Consider the following 26,615-nt stretch of genomic DNA (forward strand, 5'->3'; position numbering starts at 1 on the left):
GAGCATTGCCAAAGCCCCCCATTACCTTTTGCTAAAGTTATTTGACTGCACTTCTTGCACCCAACATCTTCTTGATCTCTTTGGAAACTATTTGTAATAGGGTAATAGAGAAAATAAGAGAGGAGGATAAAATATATGCAAGTGCATGCTGGGAAGAGAGCAGGGACAGAATACAGAGATCTGATTACTTTGTGGGAAAGTACTATACAATGCCTGCAATAGACCAGACCAGACCATGCAATTTTACAGAGCATCTCAAATAATTCAATTCATCCTACCTGAAAGCTTCAACAATGATCCTTTCTGGTAACTTTGGTGCAACAATACTGAAAGCTTTTTTGAAATCTTCAAATGATAAAAATCCTCTACCTTGTTGAAAATAAAACAGAAAAGGGAATACAGGTTGAAAGATACTTAGATGTACATTCATAAACCAAGACTGAAAACTGAAATTATTGGTCCACAAGAAATGAAAAGCTTCATAATATTTTGGAAAAAAATAATGTAAGCTTATGGTTTTTTAATAACATTTGTTAATCAAAAAAAGTGCTCTCACAGTCCTTCTGATTTTATATTTTAATTGGATAATATTATTTCTAACCTTGGTAAACTCTGAAGCATCTGGCTCATTAACTAAAGGCAAATATAGTGTCTTGAAAAATCAGACTAGAGAGAATTATGTCCAATCTGTCCACAAGATAGAACAAGTAGTCCTTGCTTAATGGTGGTAATTGGGACAAGAAACTCTGCAGCTAAGCAATGTGGTTGTAAAATGCAATGTCATGTGACCATGCCAACATAACAGCAGTTGTGGTAGTCCCAGTAGCAATCATTAGGTAAATCCTGTGGTCATATGATCACCATTTGCGACCGCTACCCAGTTTGCCTATTGACTTTACTTGTCAGAAGGCAGTGAAGGTTACAAATGATGATCTTGTGATTGTGGTATGCTGTGATGTCATAATTGCGAGACACTTAGTGCCCAAATCACAATCAGGTGATCAAGGAGGTGTTGCGACTGCCACATCTACAAGGATCTGTCGTATATTGCCCTGGATCCATGCCATTAACTTTGAACAGATTACCTGTAAATGCTTTAAATCCCACCCAAATAAGCCCAAAATGCCATTTGCCTTCAATAATTGCCTTGTAATGATATTGATAACAGAAGGAGAAAGATTTTTATGCTGCCCTAACCTGTATAGAACAAAGGATATAATTAAAATATAATAGCAAAACATTTTATCAATCAGATATTCAAATAAAGTTATTCCACGTTGTGGGAAAACTTACATTGTCTGTCAAAAGACATGAATAACCGTCTTATTTCACTATGGTAAAAGTGTACAACCTTCTTTGTAGTCATAAGATTTAAAAATTCTTCAAGTGATAAACCTAAAAAAATAGGGTTATGGTTAGGCATGTATCCAAGTAAATAATTATTCTTTCAATGGATAAAATTCAAACTACATAGACTGTAGATTACATAATCTTCTTCATGAATTTTTTTATTTATTTATAAAATTTAGTTGCTGCCCATTGTGTGGTTCAGGCAACTAAACATTCATTTCAACTTATTCCCCATTGTGTACACAGGATTAATGCATCACAATGTATAGAAATATAAATATATATATATATAAAAATTTAGATAAACTAAATACTAATATATTGACTATGTGTAGCTTTTCCAAAATAAGTGTTTCATATATTTGCTAAAGAATACTATTTATCAGATACCTATGTATAACAGCAATGCAAACTAACTTTATTACAAAATATGCAAGTATAGAATGGATATTCTTAATTTAAACAAACATTTTTATAAAATTAATAATTACTCATTAATATATTGTAGCAAGGTTTGTGAGCAAACCAAAATTAGTTATTACAATTAACCATAAACAGGAAAATTGATTCCTTTTTCTAATGATAAGAATATATTGACTCAAAGTTGTTACTACAAGCTCTCACTTCCCTTCTAGAAAACTTAAGTGCCCCCCCACCCCCGGTATGTTACAAGAAAAATGGGACCAAAAATCCTATAATAATCTGAAGGTGAAAGTTAGTAGGAAGATTTAATCAAAATAAAATAAAATAAAATGTAAAAATTAGCTTTAATTGAATAAAATGTGGGTTAGTGGACACTTTTAATAAATTCAGCTTAAAAGTAGGAAGTCATAAATATATTTTGCAGCACACAAGAAATATGGACTGAACTGTTATCCATCCATCTATCCATCTTAAAATTCTGAACCAAAACTATTAGTTTCATTTCCATACTGTATTATTTCAGCCAATTAGAACCATCACATATGATTATTGTTTCACTAAACTGTTAGCAATGTTATTCCCACAATTAATTTATAGAAAGGTCATATTTACAAATATACTTCTGATTTCCAGGATTTATAATATTACTGTGGATATTAAACAATTTTTCTATTATGAAAGTAAACTAATGCTAAAATGAATTGTAGCTGACTGATATTTCAGAATGAACCTTAGATAAAGACAAATTATTTTGCTAGCTAAACTATATTTTAATCTCATGAATTTAATATAGGGCAGAAATATATAAGTAAGAGCTTTTTGTGCTAATTACTATCGTTAGGCAAAAGATAATTAGGACCATTTTTAAGGTTGCAGCATAGAAGATTTATTCAAGCCTATACACAAGAATCTAATCAACTAACGGTCAGCAGTAAATTGGCATTAGGTAAGGGTCAACAGAATTCAAGGGGAGACTGGACTTGGATCTCTTGTGTCAATGCAAGGACTCTAAACTAATGATGTGTTTAACTCTGCCCCTCCCCCAGCTTTGCATGCTCTTTTCCAACACACATTTACTTGTTTGTTTATTTGATTTTAACCCAAATTTCTTACTTCTTTATTTTCTTCACTTAAATATTTGTAAATCAATTTAATAATTTATTGAAATCTGAAGTAAAGAACCACTCATGGAGCAGATTTACCCTTCACTATTGCAGGGCCTTCTTCCCAGTATGCTCAGGACACTAGAAAATAATCTTGAACAGATCTGGGAAATATAGAAACAGCATAAAGACAAGAATTCCTGTTGCTTAACAATATTAGGTTTGGCTCATAGTCTGAAGCTGTAATTGCACAAAGGCACCTATGTGCAATTTCTCCACCTTCCATATTTTTAATGTAAATTATCACAACTAAAAATAAACAAAATGAATATTTGCAAGTTGATGTCCAAAATGGGTTTCAAAACAAAATAAGTACATCAACTTTTAAACTCTCTAGTTTTTGATTAAGCTCTTATCATCAGTGCATAGTAAGAGATTTTCATGTTTATATAATACCAAATGGATTTTGTTTCACAGAGGCCATAACTGAGTCCACTTCTACCTAAAATAGAAAAAATAGCATAATCAACAAAAAATCCCTTAAATGCTCACATATAACCCAATTCTTCAGAATTATTAGGATAAATACATAATTATCTAATTATTCCACTTTAATTTTTGATCCACTTCTTGTTTTCCCCACAATCATCCTGTAAAAACTCAACATTAAGAGCAAGATCAATCAAATCATCAATCATCTGTAGATTTTAATTGGAAAGTCAAACACATAAATTTATAAAACCAAAATGAATAAAATTTTAAAGTACTTAACTGGGCAGTAATACTGGTAACAATGTCGCTAATAACATACGTTAAAGAGTAGATTAAGAAGCCATTGTATTAAATTCTAAGTCAGGGCCGTCAAACTTGTGGCCCATGGGCCAGATGTGTCACACCCTGGCCACACCCATGCCCAGTTTAAGGGGGGGAAAGTTGCGATACGTCACATGATGACGACCTGACGACGCGAGTTTGACACCCCTGCTCTAAGAGAATTAATTTTTCAAATATCAAAATTAAAATTGTTTTTCTCAAGAAGTAATCTGATATCACTAAAATGAAGTTTAAAACTTTTCCAGGCTCAATGCACCCACTGAAATGAAATGAACCTAATCTAGTCATGATCAAATAAATGCCAATTCAACATATTAAATCAAACTGTTTTAACTGTGGTTTTAAAAATCAGTGGTGTTGGAATTAGCATGCTAAACTAGTGGTTCTCAACCTTTTCTTCATCACAGACCCCCTTTAAATATCTCCACAGATCACCAAGACTTAAGATTTAAATCATAACATTTCTTCAAGCCTTCGCAGACCTCCTATGATGACATCACAGCCCCCCAGGGGTCTGTCGACCACAGGTTAAGAATCACTGTGTCAAACAAAAATAACATAAGAACCAAACTAAATTAATTCAGATATAATCTGTAATTCAAATTCCTCATACAATACTGAATTATTAGCAACATTACTAAATGTCATTGAACATGGCTTATAATCTTTGAGGGCAATCAACTATTTGCTATACATCATAGCTATACAATAGCATATATTTTAACTCTGGGTTCCGTTAGTTAGGTAGGATCTATGCGATGTTTCTTCCCTATTGCTGCTCCTGTCCTCTAAAACAATAACTTTGGATTTGTTAGGCCCCAACCCTGCTGATCTTTCAGAAAAACACTAAAGACTGTTTTTTCCCTGAAGAATTGGGTCTGGGAGTGATATGACCTGTTGGATGACATTTCCTGACACTTTATGCCTATATACATTTCTGTTGTGGATTTTGTTTTCTTGTGTGTTTTGCTGAGTTATTATTGTCCAATATATGCTGACCTGACATGGGCAGCATGGGCAATTATACAAATTGAGTACCTGTATTTTTTGCACTATAAGATGCACTCCCCCCCCCAAAAAGTGGGTAGAAATGTCTGTGCGTCTTATAGAGCTAATGTTGCCAAAGTCCCGCCCACCCACCGGCCCCCACCCTTCGGCCTCTGCTTCCCAGCAGTTTGCCTCCTTTCAGCAAACAGCCTGGTCACCTTTAGCACATCCTGATTTAATATGGGCAGCTGATTGGCACCCATCACCACTGTCGCTGCCCATCACTGATGCTGCCTATCACCGCCTCCGTGTTTCCTGTTTTCGGCCTCCATATGCCCCATTTTCAGCCTCCATGTATCCCATTTTTGTCTCGTTTCCCGCCACCTGGAATGGGCCAAAAATGGGGCATGTGGAGGCGGTGATAGGTGCTGGTGATCCCTGCAGCCGGGAACAGGTGATCAGCGGTATTCCAGACATCCGATCCAACCGCCGATCAGCTGCTCATGCTATATCAGGCTGTGCTGTAGCTGACCAGGTTGTTTGCTGTTTGACGCAAGGAGGCAAATTGCTAGGAGGCAGAGGCAGAGGCAGATTTTTTTTTTCTTGTTTTCCTCCCCAAAATCTTGATGCGTCTTATGGGCTGGAGCATCTTATAGTGCAAAAAATATGGTAAATAAATAATTCAGAAGTGACAATGGGCGTTCAAACAGTAGAACAACATAAACTCAAGAGCAGCAAAAGTTCCGTGTTTGAGCTGAAGTGAAACAATACAAATATTAAATGAATAAATATTAAATCAACATTAAAATCTATGTTGTCATTCTCTTCTAACATCAAAAAAAAATAGTTTCAATAAAAATGAAAACTCCAATTACTCCTACCGTGTTTTTCATATAATAAGGCCGGGTCTTATTTTTTTTTTGAGCCCCGAAAAAATGGCTAGGCCGTCTTTTGGGGGGTGACTTAATTCCCCCCCACTTGCATCTTTGGGCGGGCGGCAACGGCTTGGATGTTGACCTCGGCATTGGTAGGGCACTTTGTATCGGGGTCAATGCAGGCAGCACCATATCCGGATGTGCAACAAAAGTACTTCCTAACGGCAAGCCCCCCCACCATTCCCCCCATTTCGCATGTTTTAATATAGGCCTTAATTTGGGGGGAGGGGCTTAATTTCATTTCATGCCTATAAAGCATGCTGGGACTTTCTATTGGGGGAGGCCGTATTGTTGGAGAAACAGGGTATTTTATTTGATTATTGCTGTAGTTTATACTAATACACTGAGGTTTGATTTGCTAAGATCTATTACAATAGAAGCTTTTAGCATTATCTCCTCAGAATTTTGATCCACCCTAAGTTAGTCCCAAACCACAGGTCTTCTCACTGACTTTTTGAATTTGGGAGTGATTTCTGCTTTCTCCTCCCCCCCCCCCATGAATTTTACTTTCGATCTCAATACTCCTCCAAACTAGTCCTCAGCTCACGAATGACACAATACTAGGATTCAGTTGGGAATCCCAATATTAGAATTCAATCACTGTTGTCTAGTCAATGTAATTGAAAATAACCTAGCTTGAGATTGGACTTTAAATCTAGTAAAAGACAAATGCTTACATAGTAGTCTAAGACATTTTCCCATTGGCTGAAACGATCAGATGTTTAGTCTTTTAAATTTATATACAGGAGTGAATACGAATCACACAGCAAGAACATTTTTCTCTTATCACAATTTGTCTCATGATTACTGATATTTGCACTCAACACTGTAATATATTTGTCAGCATAACTGTCTTTTCATTTAACACAGAGGGAAAAATCCTGTGTACTTATAGTGACAGCAGTGGAATAAAAGCCAAACAAAACTGATTCTACCACAGATGATATTGCAGTAAAGCTAAATGGTATTTTAAAGTATAGAAGCAGTCGGTCTATGGGGATTTTAAGTCATCCAGGTCTCACACGTGCTTTTTCAAAAGGCACCTGGATTGTTTTTTTCTTAAGGAAAAAGAAGACGTTTCACTTCTCATCCAAGAAGCTTCATCAGTAGTTTTCTTCTTTTTTCTCAAGAAAAAAGAGTCAAATTACCTTTTGAAAAAAGCACTTTTGATACAGAAACAATCCTTTTGATCTGTAAACCAGATTGCTTCCACCACATTTGAGAAGCAGGGAAGTGCCTCTTTACTGTTTGTGGTGCTGTATCCAGTTTGTGTTCTCTCCCTACTAAAAAGCTTATAATAAGGGCTACTGGGAACACCTCCCTAGCTTTTGGAGGCTGAAGCTTAGAACAAGGGAAAGTGAGAAACTTATCTGCAATATCTCAAAAAGATAGCAAGAGCCAAATGTTTTATATTTTTTAATAATTCTGAAAAAAATGTTCTTTGAAAACTTCATATTAATAGAGATTATTTAATGTCTTGTATTCAGGATATTGAAACAATAAGCCAATCCTCAATCTATGAAATAAATGGTACCTTTGAGGGCTTATAGCCAAATAGCATCACTATAGCAACTTTATAGTCTTCTCGGTTTAGGTATCCTTTGTTGTTTTCATCACATGCCTCAAAAACCTAAAAAAAAAAAAGATATTAGAAATTTAAAAGCTCACTTATCTTGATGTATATTAGAGCTGTGAAAATCCTTCAAAATGTGCTTCAGAACATACAATAACATGGAGTTAAAATTTTTAAATCAACAAAGTCTTTTTACAGCCTTAGTAACTGCTTCAGAAGCTGTTCCTAATTCTATCTTTATGTTTGTGTATGAAAGCAACATAGTTATTTCACCATAATTTTAAATTAATTTATTTGTAAAGTAAATGGTTAGTTTTCAAGACAGTTTTATCACTGTTTTGCAAACTTAAACAGCTCCAACTTAAAATTTGAAATTATATTGTCTGTAATGTATAATGCTATGTATATATTAGATCAGGAACTTTGTGGACCTCAGGGACCACCAAACTCATAATTTTAAATCCCACAGACCAGAGACCCTGGGAAAATCCCCAAAAAAGTCTGCAGGAAAATTCCCCACCCCATTTTCTTACCGATCGATCATTCTTTATTTGGGATCGCAGGATACCGTCTCCAGCTCTGTTCTCAGGGGAAGAGAGAGAGAGACTTTTGGCTTCATGCAAGGAAAGCAGCAGAAGCAACAGAAGTCTTTCTTTCTCTCCCCCAAACTCCGCCAGAAATGAGTCTTTGCAAGACTTGCCACGCCGGCACAGCCTCTTGGAGCAGATTCCTTGCAGGGTCCCAAAGACTCATTTCTGCTGGAGTTTGGGGGAGAGAAAGAAAGACTTTTGCTGCTTTCCTTGCATGCAGCCAAAAGCAGAAAAAGCGGGTCATTTGGGTGGCACAGCCTTGTGTTCCCACACAGCCAGGATTAATTGCTTTGGGGGGTGCCATTTCTCTGCGGACCACCAAAATTTTCTCACAGACCACCAGTGGACTCCGGCCCACTGGTTGGTGACCACTATATTAGACAACCCCTGTTCTGTAGGTCATTGTTTCAGAGATATTTCCTTATCCAAACAGAGAAACCAAATGACTGTGGGTGTGCAAAAAAGCAGTGCAAAAAAAACAAAACAGCAAAGTTATAATCAGAAGCCAACATGGGTTTGTCAAAAACAGATCATGCCTTTATCAGATATACAATAATCTAGACACAGTAAAACAATTACTTATGAATGTTTAACAAATGGCCCAACACAGAGGTACATATGACATAACTGGCCAGCCCAGTGCCAAACTGTTCACCTCTTTTCTGCCTCTTCTCTTGAACTTCCTTTCTAACTCTCGTCTTCTACACTTGAGACTATTTTTAATAAAGCTAATGATGCAGTGAATTTGGCAATCCCAACCATTTAAGACCAATAAAAAAGAATTTATAATGCTCACAATTTGAATATCTTTCCTCAAAAAATGTACCTATTTTTTTTCAGCAGCTGCTAAAATAGTCACAAAATAAGAAAATGTCAAAACAATCCTTAATTGGATAATAGTACTAATGCAGTTCAGAAATACTTTGATATTCTTTGAATGTATATGAAAGAGATTAGAGAAAATACACATGAATCTAATAATACTATATTTCTCATTAAATAAAGATCTCAGCCTCTTTTAGTTACAGAATCATGCAGCAACATGTCTTTAAAATAACCCAAAGAGAAAAGAAAAATGACAAATTGTCTACTGATGATCACTAGAACCACTTTGTGAAGAAAACCGTTAATGAAATACATGAACAAATTATCAGGTTCTGAAAACACACCAAAGCTACTTCAGAATCTTTGATTAATGATAAAAAGGAACAACCAATAAGCTGTTATTTTAAATTCTAGATATCAATTACAAATACATTAGAGATTATAAGGCTTTTGGAAGTGAGCATAAAGCAATTATCACATTCCAGAGAACTAGGAAAAATAGATCTAATTCTATCTTCCATTGAAATTTTAATGCTAACATTAGTACAACCCATAAACAAACTTCCTACCTGGTTAGAATAAAACTTTTAAAATCCCCATCTTTCAGGCATAATGAATGTATAAAAATGTTACATCAGTACATTAATTCAGATTAAAGTTCATTCAACATATGGTGTATGCCATACATAGTACAGAAACAGCACTTGTTGGTGATCTTTAATGATGCATCTGTCCTGATTGATCTCTTAATCATGATGTCCTTCTGGACCATCTATGGGCTTTGGGATTATGAGAAATGGTGCTGCAGTGATATTAGACTCCTGGGTGAGGTTATCCATCAGTATGGGGTTAGGTGAAATCAGTAAAGTGATGATGGTTCTCTGTCTCAGCCCCTATTCAGTAATGTTGTCAAAAGTCTGATCCTACTTCTGTGATGATCTGGATTGAAACAACAGACTCAAGCTCAAAGCTGATAAGACCAAGTGGGTTCATGGACCTTCCATTCCTAGGGATTTGTAATGTTAGTTTTAAATGGAATAATATACCTCTGTGTTGTGGCTCTGAGTCCTGAGTCTGCATTCTTAGAGGAAGAGGATTCGGAAGATGAGGTGGAATTGGGAATGCCTTCCTCCCCAGGACCTTCCTCTTCGGCAATGCCTTCCTCACTGATTATGCCTCAGGTTTCGGCAGATAACCGAGAGGGACAGCCTGAGGCTAATCAGGAGGAGGAGGAAGGCATATCAGAGCAGCCTTTGACAGAGAATCAAGCAGACGAACGCTGGCTTGATGCTAGGCAACGTCACAAGAAAAAGTGTGAGATGCAACGTAGGAGACCTGGATGAATCAGAGACTGAGCTGAGTTAGTTACACACCCCACAGGGAATAAAAGTGGGTGTGTTTGCTCTAGGAACTCTGTGTGGGACAAAGTGTGAATTTTTCTGTGGAGCTTTGGTGTATCCTGTTTCTGGAAAGCTTTAGTGATTTATGTTTCTGTTATCTTGTCGGACTTGGCAGGCAGCGTGTGTGAACATAGCCAGCTCAAAGGAATTAACTCTGTAAATACTGAATCTTCTTGCCTGCTTGTATTTGGTCGGAGTTTGGCCTTCTCATCTATCTTGTGAAGGTGAGACATAACACCTCTGTATATAACAGATACACAATTCCGAGAACTTTTGGATGCATTGTTCCTGCTTAAGCAACAGGTTGTAGCTGCGGCCAAGATGAGCTTTGCACAAATCTGACTTTTGCACCAGTTGTACCCATTTCTGAACTGAGGGCCCTATTCACAATTATTCATGCATTAATCACCTCTCATCTGGATTCTGGCACTTTGCTCTACTTGAGGCTGCCCTTAAAATCCACTTGGAAACTTTAACTGGTGCAGAAAAAGGAAGTACAAGCAAATTATGATATGTCCATATAAAACTTCTCCACCTCTATCAGCAGGCTTCCAGGTGAAATTCAACATGCTAGGTGTCATATATAAAAGCCTTTTATGTCTTAGGTTCATTTATTTAAGGGACTATTTTTCCCATGGCCTCTGCCTATTTTTTCCCATGTATTCCTCCTAATTGCAAGAATTGGGTATGTCTAATTTAATGAAAAGAAGGACTAGGGATGACATGATAGCAGTGTTCCAATAACTGGGGGGGGGGGCATCTCAAAGAAGGGGTTAAGCTTTTTTCCAAAGCACCTGAAGGAAGAACAATAAGCAGTAGATGGAAACTAATCAAGGAGAGAAGCAATTAAAAATAAGGAGAAATTTCCTGACAGTTAGAACAATTAATTGGTGGAACAGCTTGCCTTCAGAAGTTGTAGGCACTCCATCACTGGAGGTTTTTAAGAAGAGATCGGGAAAAAAAGCACTTGTCTGAAATGCTAAGGATTTGCTCCTTGACCAGAAAACCTCCAAGGTCCCTTCTGACTCTGTTATAATCTGTTAATTTGACACAGTTGGACATACTTTTGGTCACATCTTTCAAGCATGCCTCTCTTACTGGATTGGATGGAGCAGGCAGAAATAACTGGGGAGAGGCAGTCCCACAATTCACCTACTCATGCTCCACCTCAGGCTTTACAGGGGAGAACCAACAGTTCGTATTGCACTTGGAAACATACTGGCAATTTAAGGGCATGCTGAGCAGCCCCCATAACTGCCTATCCTGCTGCATTCTGGACCAGTTGAAGCTTCTGGATATTCTTGTAAGGCAGCATTGCAGGACCCACTCCAGTGGCGACCAAGGCAATTCCCTCCCAGGAAAGGACGCAACCTACACACAAAACGAAGTTGTATTTTGGCACGTATTTGGGGAAAGTTTCCCGCTCCCCCAGTGTTTTCTTGGAATTTATCCTTCGCAGGTTGCATTGGTAGGATTTTAGGGGTCTTCAGCAGTTGGGGATCTTTAGATGAGACGAGAAAATAATGGGACATCGATAATAAAAAGCCCCATTGAAACTACCTACTTCAAGCCATCGCTTCTTGCGGTATTTCACGGCTGGGCAATCTTTTGATTTCGCCGCTTCATTAGCAGCCGCGCACATTGCCAACAGCAGAAGCACCGCCAACTTGCATGAAGTTTCCCTTAGCAACGGAGCGACTCTCTTCCCCAAACTTCCTCGTCACGATCAAAATGCGGATTTGTCAGCCGCCGAAGGTGTGAGAAAGACCCGTAGGAGGCATTGGCCGGGAAAAAGCTCTTATATTTCTTGATAAACGGCCCAATCATTGGTAGCGACGGGATGTCAATCATGGAGTCCGGGGGGGGCGGAAGCCTTACCCGGAAGAGGAAGTTTGTCTCCCGAGTGCGGCTTTCCCCCCACTTTTTAAGCAGTTTCGCTGGTCGATCGCAGTTCACTCGCAGAAGCCACCAGTGAGGAGGAAGTTCCCTCCTGGGTTTTTGGGGGGAGTTATTTTTCTGTTTCTTTTCTTCCATTTTCTTTCACATATAGCTTGTTCAGGTTTGATTTGTAGCGCGCAGAGCTTCCCTCCCTTCTCTCTTATATGAACAAGTTCCCACGGTCATTTTCTGTTACGAACTGTGCGACGTGGCTCGCGATGGATTTAAGTATATAGAAGAGAGGAACGATCTAAAACCACTAAATTCGTGACATTGAATTATCCACACGTACTGTCTCTTGCCCAGCATATTTTATTAATCTGTTTTATATCGATGATGGTTTGCCCTTAATAAGGATAGAAAACGAGTTTGCCTGTTACAGACTTACTTAGGAACGGAGGGCGGCGAACCAAATATAATTGAATTCTCTTTGGATGCCCCTGAATTGGAATGTGTGAAAGCTGAAGGCGCAGCATGGTCGGTAATTAACCTCTATTGTGAGAAGGTGAGAGAAGTAGTCTCTTCATTCCTTTGGACTTTCCTGGAGATCTGTCCCCTTTTTTTCTCCTTGGTATAGGATATCATGTCTCAGGAAAGTCAGCATGGGAAATGGACATTGTCCAGTAGTGAAGATAGTATGGATGAGTTAGCTGATTCTGACAAGCCTTCTACCTCTGTGAGGCAGAGAGGTCAGGAAATTAAAGAGAGTGGCCACTCATGCTCAGAGGCCAGGAAAGCTGCTCACAAGAGAAAAATGTCGTCTCTGACATATGCAGCTGGAAACTTTTCACAGGAGGAGGCCTCAGATCAGAAATTTGCCCGGGAAGATTTTGGCTGGTGTCTTTCCAGTAGTGAAGATGAGGATCTTAAAACCTCTAGTGGAAATAGAGATGCAATAACTACAGTCAGAAAAGTAGAAAGTGGTACACCCTTGGAGCTACCAACAGCTTGTAAGATTTCATCAAGTCACAAGTCTGCAGACCCATCTGAAGTGCAGGACAAATGGGATCTGTTGAATGGGCAGAACCCTTTCAGATTCTTCCTTACCAAAGTCAAAGGAATTAAGTCAAAGTACAATTCTGGAGCCCTTCATATAAAAGGTAAGCAATATCAAGGCAAAAATATGGCGGGGAAAATGTGCTTAAATGTGTTCGATGCTTTGTTTTTCTAAAACAATTATACATGCTGTTGCTGGCATATAAGCAATGTAGTGCAGTAAGAACCTGAGGCCCTAACATTACCTAGGAAAACTGCCCCCTGCTCAAACTCCCTATTTGTTGATTTTTTTAAAAAAAATAAATTTATAAAAGAATGGGAAACTAGCATGCTATAGAATATCAATCTCAATGATAGTCTGCATTTTCAACAATGCCTGTGGGCTCTACATAGACCCCAAAAGTATTCTTAAAAACTAAATTGGTGGATTCTGCAAAATGTGCCTACTAATCCAAAAAGACTGAAAGAGCTTAGGAATTTCTTACATAATTACCAAATTGCCTTCAACCAATCAATTATATTTATGGCCAAAAGGCCCAAAAGATTAAATTTTTCTGTGCTTTATGACTGGCATTGCAAAATACAAATGAACATAGTCGAAAATAATAAAAAAGAATTGCTATATCTTGTTTGATACCTGTGATGGCTTGTTTTTGTAAGTCATTCTTCTTAAAATGTATTTATCAAGATACTAAACATATATCTTAATCAATTTTGTGCCTTTCTTATTTTGCTCCCAGCATATAGGTGAAACTCGAAAAATTAGAATATTGTGCAAAAGTTCATTTATTTTAGTAATGCAACTTAAAAGGTGAAACTAATGTATGAGATAGACTCATTACATGCAAAGCAAGATAGTTCAAGCTGTGATTTGTCATAATTGTGATGATTATGGCCTACAGCTCATGAAAACCCCAAATCCACAATCTCAGAAAATTAGAATATTACCATGCAATCAATAAAACAAGGATTGTACATGGAACAATATCGGACCTCTGAAAAGTATAAGCATGCATATGTACTCAGTACTTGGTTTGGGCCCCTTTTACAGCAATTACTGCCTCAATGTGGCGTGGCATGGAAGCTTTCAGCCTGTGGCACTACTGAGGTGTTATGGAAGACCAGGATGCTTCAATAGCAGCCTTCAGCTCTTCTGCATTGTTCAGTTTCATGTCTCTCATCTTTCTCTTGGCAATGCCCCATAGATTCTCTATGGGATTCAGGTAGGTGAGTTTGCCGGCCAATCAAGCACAGTAATTCCATGGTCATTGAACCAGGTTTTGGTGCTTTTGGCAGTGTGGGCAGGTGCCAAGTCCTGCTGGAAAATGAAGTCAGCATCCCCATAAAGCTCATCTGTGGAAGGAACCATGAAGTGCTCCAAAATCTCCTGGTAGATGGCTACGTTGACCCTAGACTTAATGAAGCACAGTGGACAACACCAGCAGATAACATGGCTCCCCAAATCAAGACAGACTGTGGAAACTTCACACTAGACTTCAAGCATCTTGCAGTGTGTGCCTCTCTGTTCTTCCTCCAGACTCTGGGTCCTTGGTTTCCAAATGAGATGCAAAAGTTGCTCTCATCAGAAAAGAGGACTTTGGACCACTGAGCAACAGACCAGTTCTGTTTTTTTTTAGCCCAGGTAAGACACTTCTGACGTTTGTTGTTCAGGAGCGGAGGAATACAACATTTGAAGCCCATGTCCAGGATCCATCTGTGTATGGTGGCTCTTGATGCACAGACTCCAGCCTCAGCCCACTCCTTGTGAAAGTCCCCAACACTTTTGAATGGCCTTTTCCTGACAAACCTCTCCAGGCTGTGGTCATCCCTGCTGTTTGTGCACATTTTTCTTCCACACTTTTCCCTTCCACATAACTTTCTATTAATGTGCTTTGATACAGCACTTTGGGAACAGCCAACTTCTTTTGCAATTACCTTTTGAGGCTTTCCCTCCTTATGGAGGGTGTCAATCAATTATGGTTTTCTGCACAACTGTCAGGTCAGCAGTCTTTCCCATGATTGTGATTCCTATTGAACCAGACTGAGAGACCATTTAAAGGCTCAGGAACCCTTTGCAGGCGTTATGGCTTAATTAGCTGAAATATTGGACCTTTTCACAATATTCTACTTTTCTGAAATTGTAGATTTGGGGTTTTCAAGAGCTGTAAGCCATAATCATCTCAATTATGGCACATCACCGCTTGAACTATCTTGCTTTGCATATATTAGGTTCACCTTTTAAGCTGCATTACTGAAATAAATGAACTTTGCACGTTTCGAATTTCACCTGTATGCAGATTGGTAAATCTGCAGGCAGGTTCTGTACTTACCTGTATCTCAATTGAATATTTGGCTAGAAACCCTCAAAATTAAGAAGGGCCAACAAGTCCAAGTTCTAATATTGTTGAAATTATGGCTGCAAAAACCTTGCCAGAGTGTACTAAGACACTCCTTTGAACCTGAAACTTAAACTGTGACAATTCTAATATTCCTGGAAATTAATACTAGAGTTGAACATTGTAATTACGTAGTTTTTTTAGTTACTATTTAAACCAAACCAGGACCAGAAATTATCTTAATTTTATTTTGTTTAAATCATGAAATGTAAGCAAGCTGCATTTTTTCCTAATTTGGATAAACTAGAATATTGCAATTAGTTGAAAATAGACCTAGCTGCTTTTAGTTGGCAACAGTGAAGGGAGGCTGTTTAGCAATAGCAATAGGACTTACTGTAGATTTATATACCGCTTGACATTGCTTTATAGCCCTCTCTAAGCGGTTTATAGAGTCAGCATATTGCCCTCAACAGTCTTGGTCCCTGTTTTACTGACCTAGATGGAAGGCGGAATCAATCCTGAGCCAATGAGAATTGAATTGTCAAATTGCAGGCAGCCGGCAGTTCTGCATTCTAACTACTGCACCTCCACAACTCTTAAATTGTTTATGTAACAATTTAATATGTAATCTGCATATAACATGCAAATTGCATTTATAAAATATAATAAATGATGGTTTGTTTAATGTAAATAAAAACAGCTGGTTGAACTCACACAGCATGTTAACCATGAATCAGAAAATTATATCATGGATTTTGTGTTTGCAGTAAATAAGTCTTGCTGTCATATGTGTGTGTTCCTACATCATGGTTATAACTCATGTAATTTGGTGTTTGGTTTGGGTTTCCTGTAATGTATGAACCTGACCTGGGCAAAATCTAGGATTAGTTGCTTGACATTGCAGTATATATGCTTGCTGTACTTATAACACATATTTTTTTCTTATAATAGATATTTTATCTCCTCTTTTTGGGACTCTTGTATCTTCTGCTCAGGTATATTTTATTTATTGTCTTTTTAATGTAAAATAGAGATCATATTTTCTATAGCAGTGTCAAAATTCAGAATAGTCTTTTGGAAGTGTATAAATAAAATAGCTGTGTATATTAAAAAGGTTCAAAAGCCGTGGTAGAATGATAATAAAACTATCATTTTAAAGACCAGAATCACAAAATAGGTGGCAGACATGAAATTTTGTTTGTGTGTACGATTTACTTTTTATTTTAATGGTATTAAAATATGTATCAATTTATATAAATACATTTATGAACTTAGTTACATATTCATTAGAAATCTATAAACTAGAGATGGTAAGTCAATATTTGTAATGTTTTAACTTAACTACTTTTGTAGTTCTGCTCTTTGATGCTTGCTAGGATCTCTGAGTGCAAAAGTCTAACCAAACTACAATATTTTTCTTTTTCTTTTTAAATAAATTTTATTCAATTTTCAAAGGTTAAAAACATGAAATAAAACTTTATACACCATTGTATCAACATCAAGACATCTTTTACATTTCCTTACATTTTTCTATATATAATTTCTTATTCCATTACCATTGCATAATTCTTTCCTTACTTTTACTACAAATCAATATATTTCATCTTATATTTCAATTTTCTCCATAATACATATACATATTTACATAATTTCTCATTCTTTCCCTAATTGGCATTTTAATTTCTTTTTATTAAACCATTCATACCAGGCGTCCCAGGCTATCTAATATATTGAATCTTCCTTATCTTTTAACTTCATCGTTAGTTTGTCCATTTCTATACAGTGTAATATTATTTACACTATTTTTCATGTGTTTTTAAATTTTCTTAGTTAGGAACCCAGATTTATTATTCTCCAGCAAATCAAGATTGTACATTAATAATACAACCAGTTGCTGTTAAGTAATATAAGTTGGGATCGACAGTTTGGAATGCTTGTTTAATTAGCTGTTTATTCTTGAGAGTATATCCATGCATAAATTAATAGAATGTGTACAATTAGGCACAATTAGGAGAAACCAGGATCTCCCATAATCCCACTTAAATTTTGCATTTGTTTTTGTAGATTGTATGGAATGGCATTTGTTAATTTTCTAATATATTAGAGTGTGTGTGTTTTTTATCAATAAGGCAGCATAGAAATCTGTATAAACATAGGTACAACTTCCAACATGCTGTCATTCATAGGGATAATATTGCATCTCTTTCCTTTTGACTTCTAAAAACTATTTTCTTCTTTTTCCTATGGCAAAGTTTAATTATTGTATAGATGTGGAATGGCTGGTCCAACAATATCCAAAGGAATTCAGGTACATAAAAGAGCTTCAGTATTTAATTTCAGCTTCCATTTTGTATTTCTAATTTGTGCATGCTAAGTTTACTGTTGTCAGTATTGTGAGATAAATGTGTTATTTGCTACATTGGATAAGAAAAATAAGTTTAAGGATACAGCAACAGTATCAATCTTGCATTAGAAGATTTGACTCTTTGGAGAAAACAAATGTATTTTTGCACTGAAGAACTTTAATTCTTAGCATAGTTTTTATTTAAAAATATAACATGTTTCAAACGTATTTATAAAAATATTTTCTCTTGTTAAATAATCTGTAATCTTCATTGATAATACGAGGATAATATCCACCAGCTTTGAATTAATTTAAAATAGTTGCATTGAAGCAATAGCTGTTTTTGGTATTTTCTGGTAGAAAGGTAGCGTTTACATGTAATCTGCACTCTGTGTAAGAGTTCTGTTCTAGAGAATTTATGTTAGTTGATTTTTAGGCTCCTTGGATTGTGTCTTGTGCACAAAATGGCAGGTGTTATTTTCAGAACCCGATGTGTCATGTTCAAATTATGTTATTCCAGTGCAATATAATCCAGAGATTGTCGGTTAGTTACCTACCAGGTATTCAGATACAAGAAGCCAGTATTGGCTGATGGATATGATTGAAAATTCTGGAGATGTAGTCCAAGTGCATTGTGAAATAAATTTCTCCTGTCTATTTATAAAATAGAGCAACACATAGAAAAGGCATCCACTTTTCCCTCCCCATGAATTCTGTAAGGAAAGACATCTGTTCATTTTTGTTCCCTTTAATTTTTCCTACCATTGTGTGGTGCTGAATATTGTGTGGTGCTGAATTATGCTCTCCTCCTTAAGTCATTGCATTTATGAAGGTCTGGATGAAGACAAATGGAAGGGAAACTGAATTGTGGTTACACATTTCTTTTAGAATCCTTGTGGGAAAGGGAGAATACCCTACCTTATTTTGTGCTTGCTTTACAAGAATAACTACATAATTATACAATGTTAGAGGTTAGCATTTTTGGAAGTTGGAAGATAAAGTTGACCTTCCCATGCTGCTGTGAATGTAAGTTACATTTTTAAAGAGGAAGATGAAAAAGTGTAAATAAAACTTTTTACAATTATCCTTGAGAATGTAGCTCAAAACATTTCTAAGATAATTAAGCTGTTTCAAATAATAATTAGAAGCTTGTGCAAGTGATTTTTTATATATATATTTTTAAATCTTAGGGACAAACCTTTATTAATAGTCCATGGAGAGAAGCGAGAATCCAAGGCTGAGCTACATGAAGATGCTCACCCGTATAAAAATGTTCGTTTATGCCAGGTAATCACTTTTATTATCACTACATTTACCAAAAGTATAGACAGGTAGTCCTCAACTTATGAACACAATTGAGCCCAAAATTTGGGTTACTAAGTGAAACATTTGTTAAGTGAATTTTGCCCCATTTTATGACTTTTCTTGCTGCCATTGTTAATTGAATCACTACAGTTGTAAAGTTAGGAACATGATTGTTAAGAGATTCTGGCTTCCCCCATTGACTTTGCTTGTCAGAAGGTCACAAATGGGGATTATAGAACCCCAGTGACACTGCAACCGTCATAAATATGAATCTGTTGCCAAGCATCTGAATTTTGATCGTGTGACCTTGGGGATGCTGTAATGGTCATAACTGAAAAACAGAAGTCTCTTTTCACGGCTGTTGTAACTTTGAACGGTCACTAAATGAACTGTTGTAAATCGAGGACTACCTGTAGTACTCTAACCTGACACTATAAGTTCATCATCTAGCAAGTATGCTCAAAAACTCCTCTCCCCCACCAATGTTTTCATGTTCAACGTTTGAATTTTTTTCTGTGTATTAATGTGATCATGTAAAGCTTCCTAAAAAATTGTATGTATGTATGTTGTGTTTGTGTGTTTGTGTGTAGAGAGAGGGGGGGAGAGGGAGAGCAGGGAGAGTAGTAAAATGAAGGAGTTCTTTTTCCTAATTTTTCATGTTCTCTCACGTTGTATTTCTTTTTTCCTGCATAATAAAGTTGCTTGTGTGACCTTGGGCTAGGAACACACTTTCATCCCAACTCACCTCATAGGGTGGCTGTTTTAAGGAAAATAGAAGGAGGATGTTTTCTGCCTTGCGCTATCTCTAAAAGTAATAAAGGCAAGTTATAGATAAAATAATCTACTTAAATCTTCCCTAACTTGGCATTTTTTGTCTATATTAGGACTATAATTCTCAAAATTCCCAGTCATTATGACTATATTTACTGAGAACATTGGAAATTGCAGGTTCAGCTCTGGATGACAATGGCGTTGAGATACAAACTGAGAAATTTAAAATGAATGTGTGACAATTTACTGTACAAAATGATGTGTGAAATATCTTTGAATCAAAGATTATATTATGTAGTATTAGCTATAAAAGGTCTATTGTGCAGTTTGTGCAGCAGCCACCAGAGTGCATCAAAATAAAGCAAAAAAAAAGTATTTTTAGTATTATTTCCATATAATGACAAGTGCCCAATACTGAAAAACATATTTTTAAACAATGTTCTCATTGTAGGCAAAATTGGATATTGCCTTTGGAACGCACCACACGTAAGTAATTTATCATAAATGCTGAATGTCTGCTATAGAAATAAGGTAATTATTTTGATAAATTCCAGTGTGATTGTAGAAATAATTACAATCTTGTTGTGTTTGAATACTGAGAAAATACAAATAAAATGCCAATTATCTTGATATACCAATTGCCTTTTCTCACTACCTATTTTCTCTACCTCTTTTGCTTTACAAAATACTGTTTTAGGGTAAGCTGCTCTTTGAATTAATAAACCTAATTCATGTAGCATTCCCCTTCCAGAATTCTCAGAAGTAGCTATAGTTGGTGAAGTTTGCTTAGGAGTGTTATCAATATATGAGGAGGTTTTCTCCTGGAAAGGAAGATGCTTTATGATGAGTTTATAATAAAAGGTACAATCCTATGAATCTCAACTCTCAGTGTTGAAAATACAGATGTCAGCTATACTAATGGTTTATTTAAAATAATTTAGGCTCATATAGATTGCCTTAAGATGCATTTTAATTTTGATATGTTTTGTGTTAGATGGACCTGGGGCCCAGTTACATTTGTACATACAGTTACATACATGGTCTTACAACAATGGATACTTTGAAAATGTATCAGAAAACAACTTTAATGAGTGGATTTCATTTTTAAAAAATGGGTTTTCTTTTCAGGCGTTCACAAAAGCCTGAAAAGGATAAGTTTATTTTAATGAATAGCAGAGTGGTGATCCACTTGCGCAAGACCCAAAGCACTTTTTACAAATAGTTGTGAAGTGTGTAAGACCTATTCTGCTGTCTTTATACACTGGTCCACAGAAATTACTAGCTAAGATTCACAATTTTATATTCATGGTACTATGACTTCTAACAATATCCTGGCATCCAGGAATATAGCACATTTCCCCCATTATTATAATATTGTGAAATGTTATCTGTTTAAATTCTGGATATCCTTCATTATAAAATTGTCTGTTCTATAATTTCTTTGTAGTATTTTACAAGCCCATCTTAAATGCTCATACCTCTAGGCTACGGCTTGCTAGATTGTGATGCCAAATCCCAATTCTGAAATGACAAAATCCAGTTTAAAAAGTAAGAAATGAATTTAATAGGCAGATAAGATTTTATAAGCTGTTGCAGGATGAGTGGATGGATAGAGCTGGCAGATATATTTAAGATTAACACAAAAATATTAAGTAAAAACATTTGCAACCAAATCAATAACAAATCTTAAACATGTTAAACATGATTAGGAAAAACATAATAAAACCAGAAAATGATTAAAAGACTATAATTAAAATGAAAGCGATGTAAAAATGATAACATGAAAGTAACTTTAAAAAGCAAAATAATTGAAATGATAAAAATACAGAATATAAGAAGGCGGCTGGCTAACTAACAAAATTATTGATTGTGTGCTGTCAAGTTGGTGTTAACTCTTAACTACATTTTTCTCCATGACGATTGTCCCTGATGTGGTTCTTCAATGGTGTATCCATTATTACTGCAATTCAGTAATTTCATTTTGCCCTTATATAAATTATATACACTGCTCAAAAAAATAAAGGGAACACAAAAATAAGACATCCTAGATCTGAATGAATGAAATATTCTTATTAAATACTTCGTTAGTTACATAATTGAATGTGCTGGCAACAAAATCACACAAAAATTTTCGATGGAAATCAAATTTAGCAACCCATGGAGGTCTGGATTTGGAGTTAAACTCAAAATTAAAGTGGAAAAAAACACTACAGGCTGATCCAACTTTGACGTAATGTCCTTAAAACAAGTCAAAATGAAGCTCAGTAGTGTGTGTGGCCTCCACGTGCCTGTATGACCTCCCTACAATGCCTGGGCATGATCCTGATGAGGTGGCAGATGGTCTCCTAAGGGATCTCCTCCCACACCTGGACTAAAGCATCCCCCAACTCCTGGACAGTCTGTGGTGCAATGTGGCATTGGTGGATGGAGCGAGACATGATGTCCCAGATGTGCTCAATTGGATTCAAGTCTGGGGAACGGGCGGGCCAGTCCATAGCATCAATGCCTTCATCTTGCAGGAACTGCTGACACACTCTAGCCGCATGAGGTCTAGTATTGTCTTGCATTAGGAGGATCTCAGGGCCAACCGCACCAGCAGATGGTCTCACAAGGGTTCTGAGGATCTCATGTCGGTACCTAATGGCAGTCAGGCTACCTCTGATGAGCACATGGAGGGCTGTGCGGCCCCCTAAAGAAATGCCACCCCACACTATTACTGACCCACTGCCAAACCGGTCATGCTGGAGGATTTTGCAGGCAGCAGAACATTCTCCACGGCGTCTCCAGACCCTGTCAAGTCTGTCACATGTGCTCAGTGTGAACCTGCTTTCATCTGTGAAGAGCACAGGGCGTCAGTGGCGAATTTGCCAATCTTAGTGTTCTCTGGCAAATGCCAAACATCCTGCACAGTGTTGGGCTATAAGCACAACCCCCACCTGAGGACGTCGGGCCCTCATACCACCCTCATGGAGTCTGTTTCTGACCGTTTGAGCAGCCGCATGCACATTTGTGGCCCGCTGGAGGTCATTTTGCAGGGCTCTGGCAGTTCTCCTCCTGTCCCTCCTTGCACAAAGGCGGAAGTAGCGGTCCTGATGCTGGGTTGTTGCCCTCCTATGGCCTCATCCAAGTCTCCTGATGTACCGGCCTGTCTCCTGGTAGCGCCTCTGGGACAATACACTGATAGACACAGCAAACCTTCTTGCCACAGCTCGCATTGATGTGCCATCCTGGATGAGCTGCACTACCTGAGCCACTTGTGTGGGTTGTAGATTCTGTCTCATGCTACCACTAGAGTGAAAGCACCGCCAGCATTCAAAAGTGACCAAACCATCAGCCAGAAAGCATAGGAACTGAGAAGTGGTCTGTGGTCACCACCTGCAGAACCACTCCTTTATTAGGGATGTCTTGCTAACTGCCTATGCTTTCCACCTGCTGTCTATTCCATTTGCACAACAGCATGTGAAATTGATTGTCATTGTTGCTACCTAAGTGGACAGTTTGATTTCACAGAAGTGTGATTGACTTGGAGTTACATTGTGTTGTTTAAGTGTTCCCTTTATTTTTTGAGCAGTGTATTATGCCTTATATAAATCATCCTAGGAACAGGATTACGTTTTAAACTTATCATAGAAATACTATTAAAAATTTCTGTTGTGAATTCTCCATCTGGTATAGAATCTAAGAAAACAGCAAGTCAATTTGTGATTATTTTCTTGCAAAGGTACAACATTATTGGTTGTCCTGTATGGGGATCTTGTATCACGATGGCATATTTGAATTGTACTGAGACCTGCCCATAGTCGTTTGCTGAGATGGGCGGCTACAGAACTCAAATACATAATATTTGCATTGTGCACAAGTTAGTGAATAGTGGATTTGTGCAGTAAATTCCCTGAATTATAGAGCATTATAATTCATATATGCCATAATTTCAGATTAAAAACATAAAATATTAGAATATTAAAAATATAGAAACAGTGGTGCTAGATAGTCTAGCTATTTGTTATCCATAATGGCCTGCACAATACTTTAGATTTGAAAGGAAAAGGTTCCTTGGAGTCCATAATGGCATGCATGTATGTGTCTTTTTCTGGAATTATAGTTATTTGTAATTCTGTTTGCAAGACAGATTAAATCATGGATGGCACAGCCACATTCTGCAGATGTATTCATATTGCTTGGTTTACATACAATGCTAGCCCATTATGTGCCTTTTCAAATTATGCAATACCAAAAGAAAAAAGCATTATATTAGCATTATGTGTGAATCAGGTCAATGTGTTTCTTAAAAACAAGATAGGACTGATGCTTTTTAAAAAATTCACCAGATAAAAAGTTTGTTATAATAAAGTATGATTTGAGGAATTAAATTTAGCAAACAAATTCATTTTTCTTAAGTAAAGCCTAGTGATATTCATGGTTTTTTTATTTAATTAAAATATTTATACAAGCAAGGTAGTTCTTCTCAATCACAGTTGAGCCCAAAATTTATGTTGCTAAGTAAGGCAGTTGTTTAGTGTGTTTTGTTCCATTTTACAACATTTTTTGCCACAGTTAAGCAAATCACTTCAGTTATTAAGTGAATTCATATCTGGCTTACCCCATTGACTAAAAGCTGTTGGGAAAGTTACAAATGGTGATTTCATGACCATGGGAGAGTGCAACTGTCATAAGTATGTATCATAAATCGGGGTAAATAAAAATCAATGCTTTTTTTTTAAAAAAAAATCAGTTTTAATTAAATCAGATTTTCTTAATTTAAAGTGGGTTTTTTTAATCAAATTTATTTTAATAAAATGCTTTTGGAGTAAAAATCTATCCAAAGATAGTTTTCTATTTAAGATACATTAATAATTTAGTTTATTTAGCATGAAATGGAGCTTAGTTATGTAGCATGAGGCTGTATATTCTGCAATATTGGGACTGTTGGTGAGTCAGTAGTGGATCAGAGGAGGAGCCGCTGCAGGACAGAGATGGCAGTTGCTCTTTAAACATGATTTAAATTGAGTTGTTTTAAATCGAGCTTTTTTACTAGTGATTTAAAGCATGATTTAAATCGACTCGATTTAAATTAAATCCACCCTGTCATAAATACATGCCAATTGCCAAGCTCTCAAATTTTGATCACATGACTGGGGATACAGTTAAACCAAATCAAAATCTGATACTGTAGCTAAACTTTTACATGCAGACCACAATTTCATCTCATTAGTCTCATCCTATCCCAAATGGCATGGTGGCTTAGAGGTGGAGCTCTTATCTTACAATCAGGAAGCTGTGCATTTGATCCTAAATAGTGGCAGATATTTCTCTCTCTGGGTACAAAGAGAAAATATATGGTGTGAACTCCACATAGACGTAAGGCAGGGCAGTAAAGCCAGTAAATGCTCAGTTCCATTCAGTCACCCAAACTCCATCCTGTTGCAAGGGATTACAGGGTTGTTAAAAGAAAAAGAAATCGCATCCTATCCCAGTGCTTAGGAGAAAAGCCAAGCCTTAAGTGCTCTTCAGAACATTAAAAGGGTGAGGGCCAGCTAAATTTCAAGGAAAAAGGGTGTTCTATATGGTAGAGGCTGCTACAGAAAGGCGTATTTCCTAGGGTCCCATAAAATGGCAACATTTAAAAGAGGGAACTAGGAACATGCTTACTCCACCCAACCTCTCCTTATTTTTTATTTTATTTATTTATTTGTATCTCACCTTTATTATTTTTACAAATAACTCAAAGCAGTCCTCAAGGAGACACAGTCCTGTAGATAACCTGGTACCATGCAATATAGGACTTTAATGGTAGCATTCAGCATTTGGAATTGCACCCTGTGTTTGAATTACAAAAATTTGGCCATGGTTGAATGACCACAACATGTTTGCTTTGTTTTAGCTAAACAGCACTACTACTGTATATACTACCTTTAGTTCTGTTCTGTTCTGTTCTACTCTACACTACTCTATTCCATTTTTTTTAAATGTCTAGGCTATCCATCTCACTATGAAGGGGCTTTTTACAAGATAAAAGCAACAATATCAATCATTAAACATTAAATAAGATTTTAAATGTTAAGATTAAAATGAGCAAAAATCAACTATAATGGGGCGGAGGTGGGATCTTTTTAATCCATTGACCACCTCCAATGCCAACTCTTAGTTGCCTTCAGAAGTGATTTTATAAACCATTAATCAAAGTATTGTTTCAAAAATGTAAACTCAAAGCTCCTTTGAGTGCCATTAGGATAGAATTAGGAATTGTTAAAATAAAATTTGTACTATTCCTGCATATTTTGTTACAAGTTGGTACTTAATATTTTCTAAAACAATTTTTCCAGATAGTATTGTTTTATTATTATTTTAGGCTTCACTGTTCACTGTATTTTGCAGCATATGAAGCATACTCTAAAGAAGGTTTTGCTTTAATTTCTAAACTATAAATATTTATAACACTAGCAGAACCATGTGTAATCATGCAGTGAGTCAGTTATATGACTAGGTATATTTTTATTTCAGTACATTTTGATTCTCAGGTGCCAGTTTCTAAGGCAACCTAACTTGTTTGGAGGAAAACATCAGGGCAATATTGGACATTTTCTATTTAGAATCTATGGTGATTTAATTACTTTTTTAAGTGTTCACAAAAACAAGTGTACAAAAAGAACGTGACTATTAGATTTACTTAGCAATTTTTTAAGTGGGTGACCATAGCAGGATCACACTTCAAATTGTGGGAACAATTGCATATCAGGGTACATTTTAAAATGAAATATATTAAGTGCACAGTCTTAAAATTAGACTAGCTATTAAAATGACATGCTTTTATAAATATCTTTAAAAATGTTTGATAGAATTATATCAGTGAAGAATTCATAGACAATATAGTAGTCAATTATTTGAAAGCACTATTCTCCAGTAAG

The 26,615-nt window shown here is 36.6% G+C and overlaps 2 protein-coding genes across 5 annotated transcripts in view; one reads left to right on the forward strand and one right to left on the reverse strand.

Moving 5' to 3' along the window:
• Positions 1–11,810, reverse strand: part of EFCAB11 (EF-hand calcium binding domain 11) — a 64,529-nt gene extending 52,719 nt beyond the window's left edge. For both annotated transcript variants that reach the window (XM_087922084.1, XM_026712923.2), the window contains exons 1-5: positions 11,585–11,810; positions 7,167–7,262; positions 3,333–3,378; positions 1,294–1,395; positions 279–369 (exon numbers count right to left, since the gene is read on the reverse strand). In XM_087922084.1, the coding sequence (XP_087778210.1) occupies positions 279–369; positions 1,294–1,395; positions 3,333–3,378; positions 7,167–7,262; positions 11,585–11,662 (413 nt within the window). In that variant the 5' untranslated portion in view covers positions 11,663–11,810. The remainder of the gene's footprint in view (positions 1–278; positions 370–1,293; positions 1,396–3,332; positions 3,379–7,166; positions 7,263–11,584) is intronic.
• A 104-nt stretch (positions 11,811–11,914) lies between these two features.
• Positions 11,915–26,615, forward strand: part of TDP1 (tyrosyl-DNA phosphodiesterase 1) — a 30,935-nt gene continuing 16,234 nt past the window's right edge. For 2 of the 3 annotated variants that reach the window (XM_087922082.1, XM_026712944.2), the window contains exons 1-5: positions 11,915–13,058; positions 16,242–16,285; positions 17,543–17,598; positions 18,825–18,921; positions 20,162–20,196. In XM_087922082.1, coding sequence (XP_087778208.1) covers positions 12,542–13,058; positions 16,242–16,285; positions 17,543–17,598; positions 18,825–18,921; positions 20,162–20,196 — 749 coding nt within the window. In that variant the 5' untranslated portion in view covers positions 11,915–12,541. The remainder of the gene's footprint in view (positions 13,059–16,241; positions 16,286–17,542; positions 17,599–18,824; positions 18,922–20,161; positions 20,197–26,615) is intronic. The other variant, XM_087922083.1, reaches the window with a different exon arrangement.

This window comes from Pseudonaja textilis, chromosome 1, assembly GCF_049901715.1.
Source record: "Pseudonaja textilis isolate UNSWEBS1 chromosome 1, rPseTex1.2, whole genome shotgun sequence".
Lineage (NCBI taxonomy): Eukaryota > Metazoa > Chordata > Lepidosauria > Squamata > Elapidae > Pseudonaja > Pseudonaja textilis.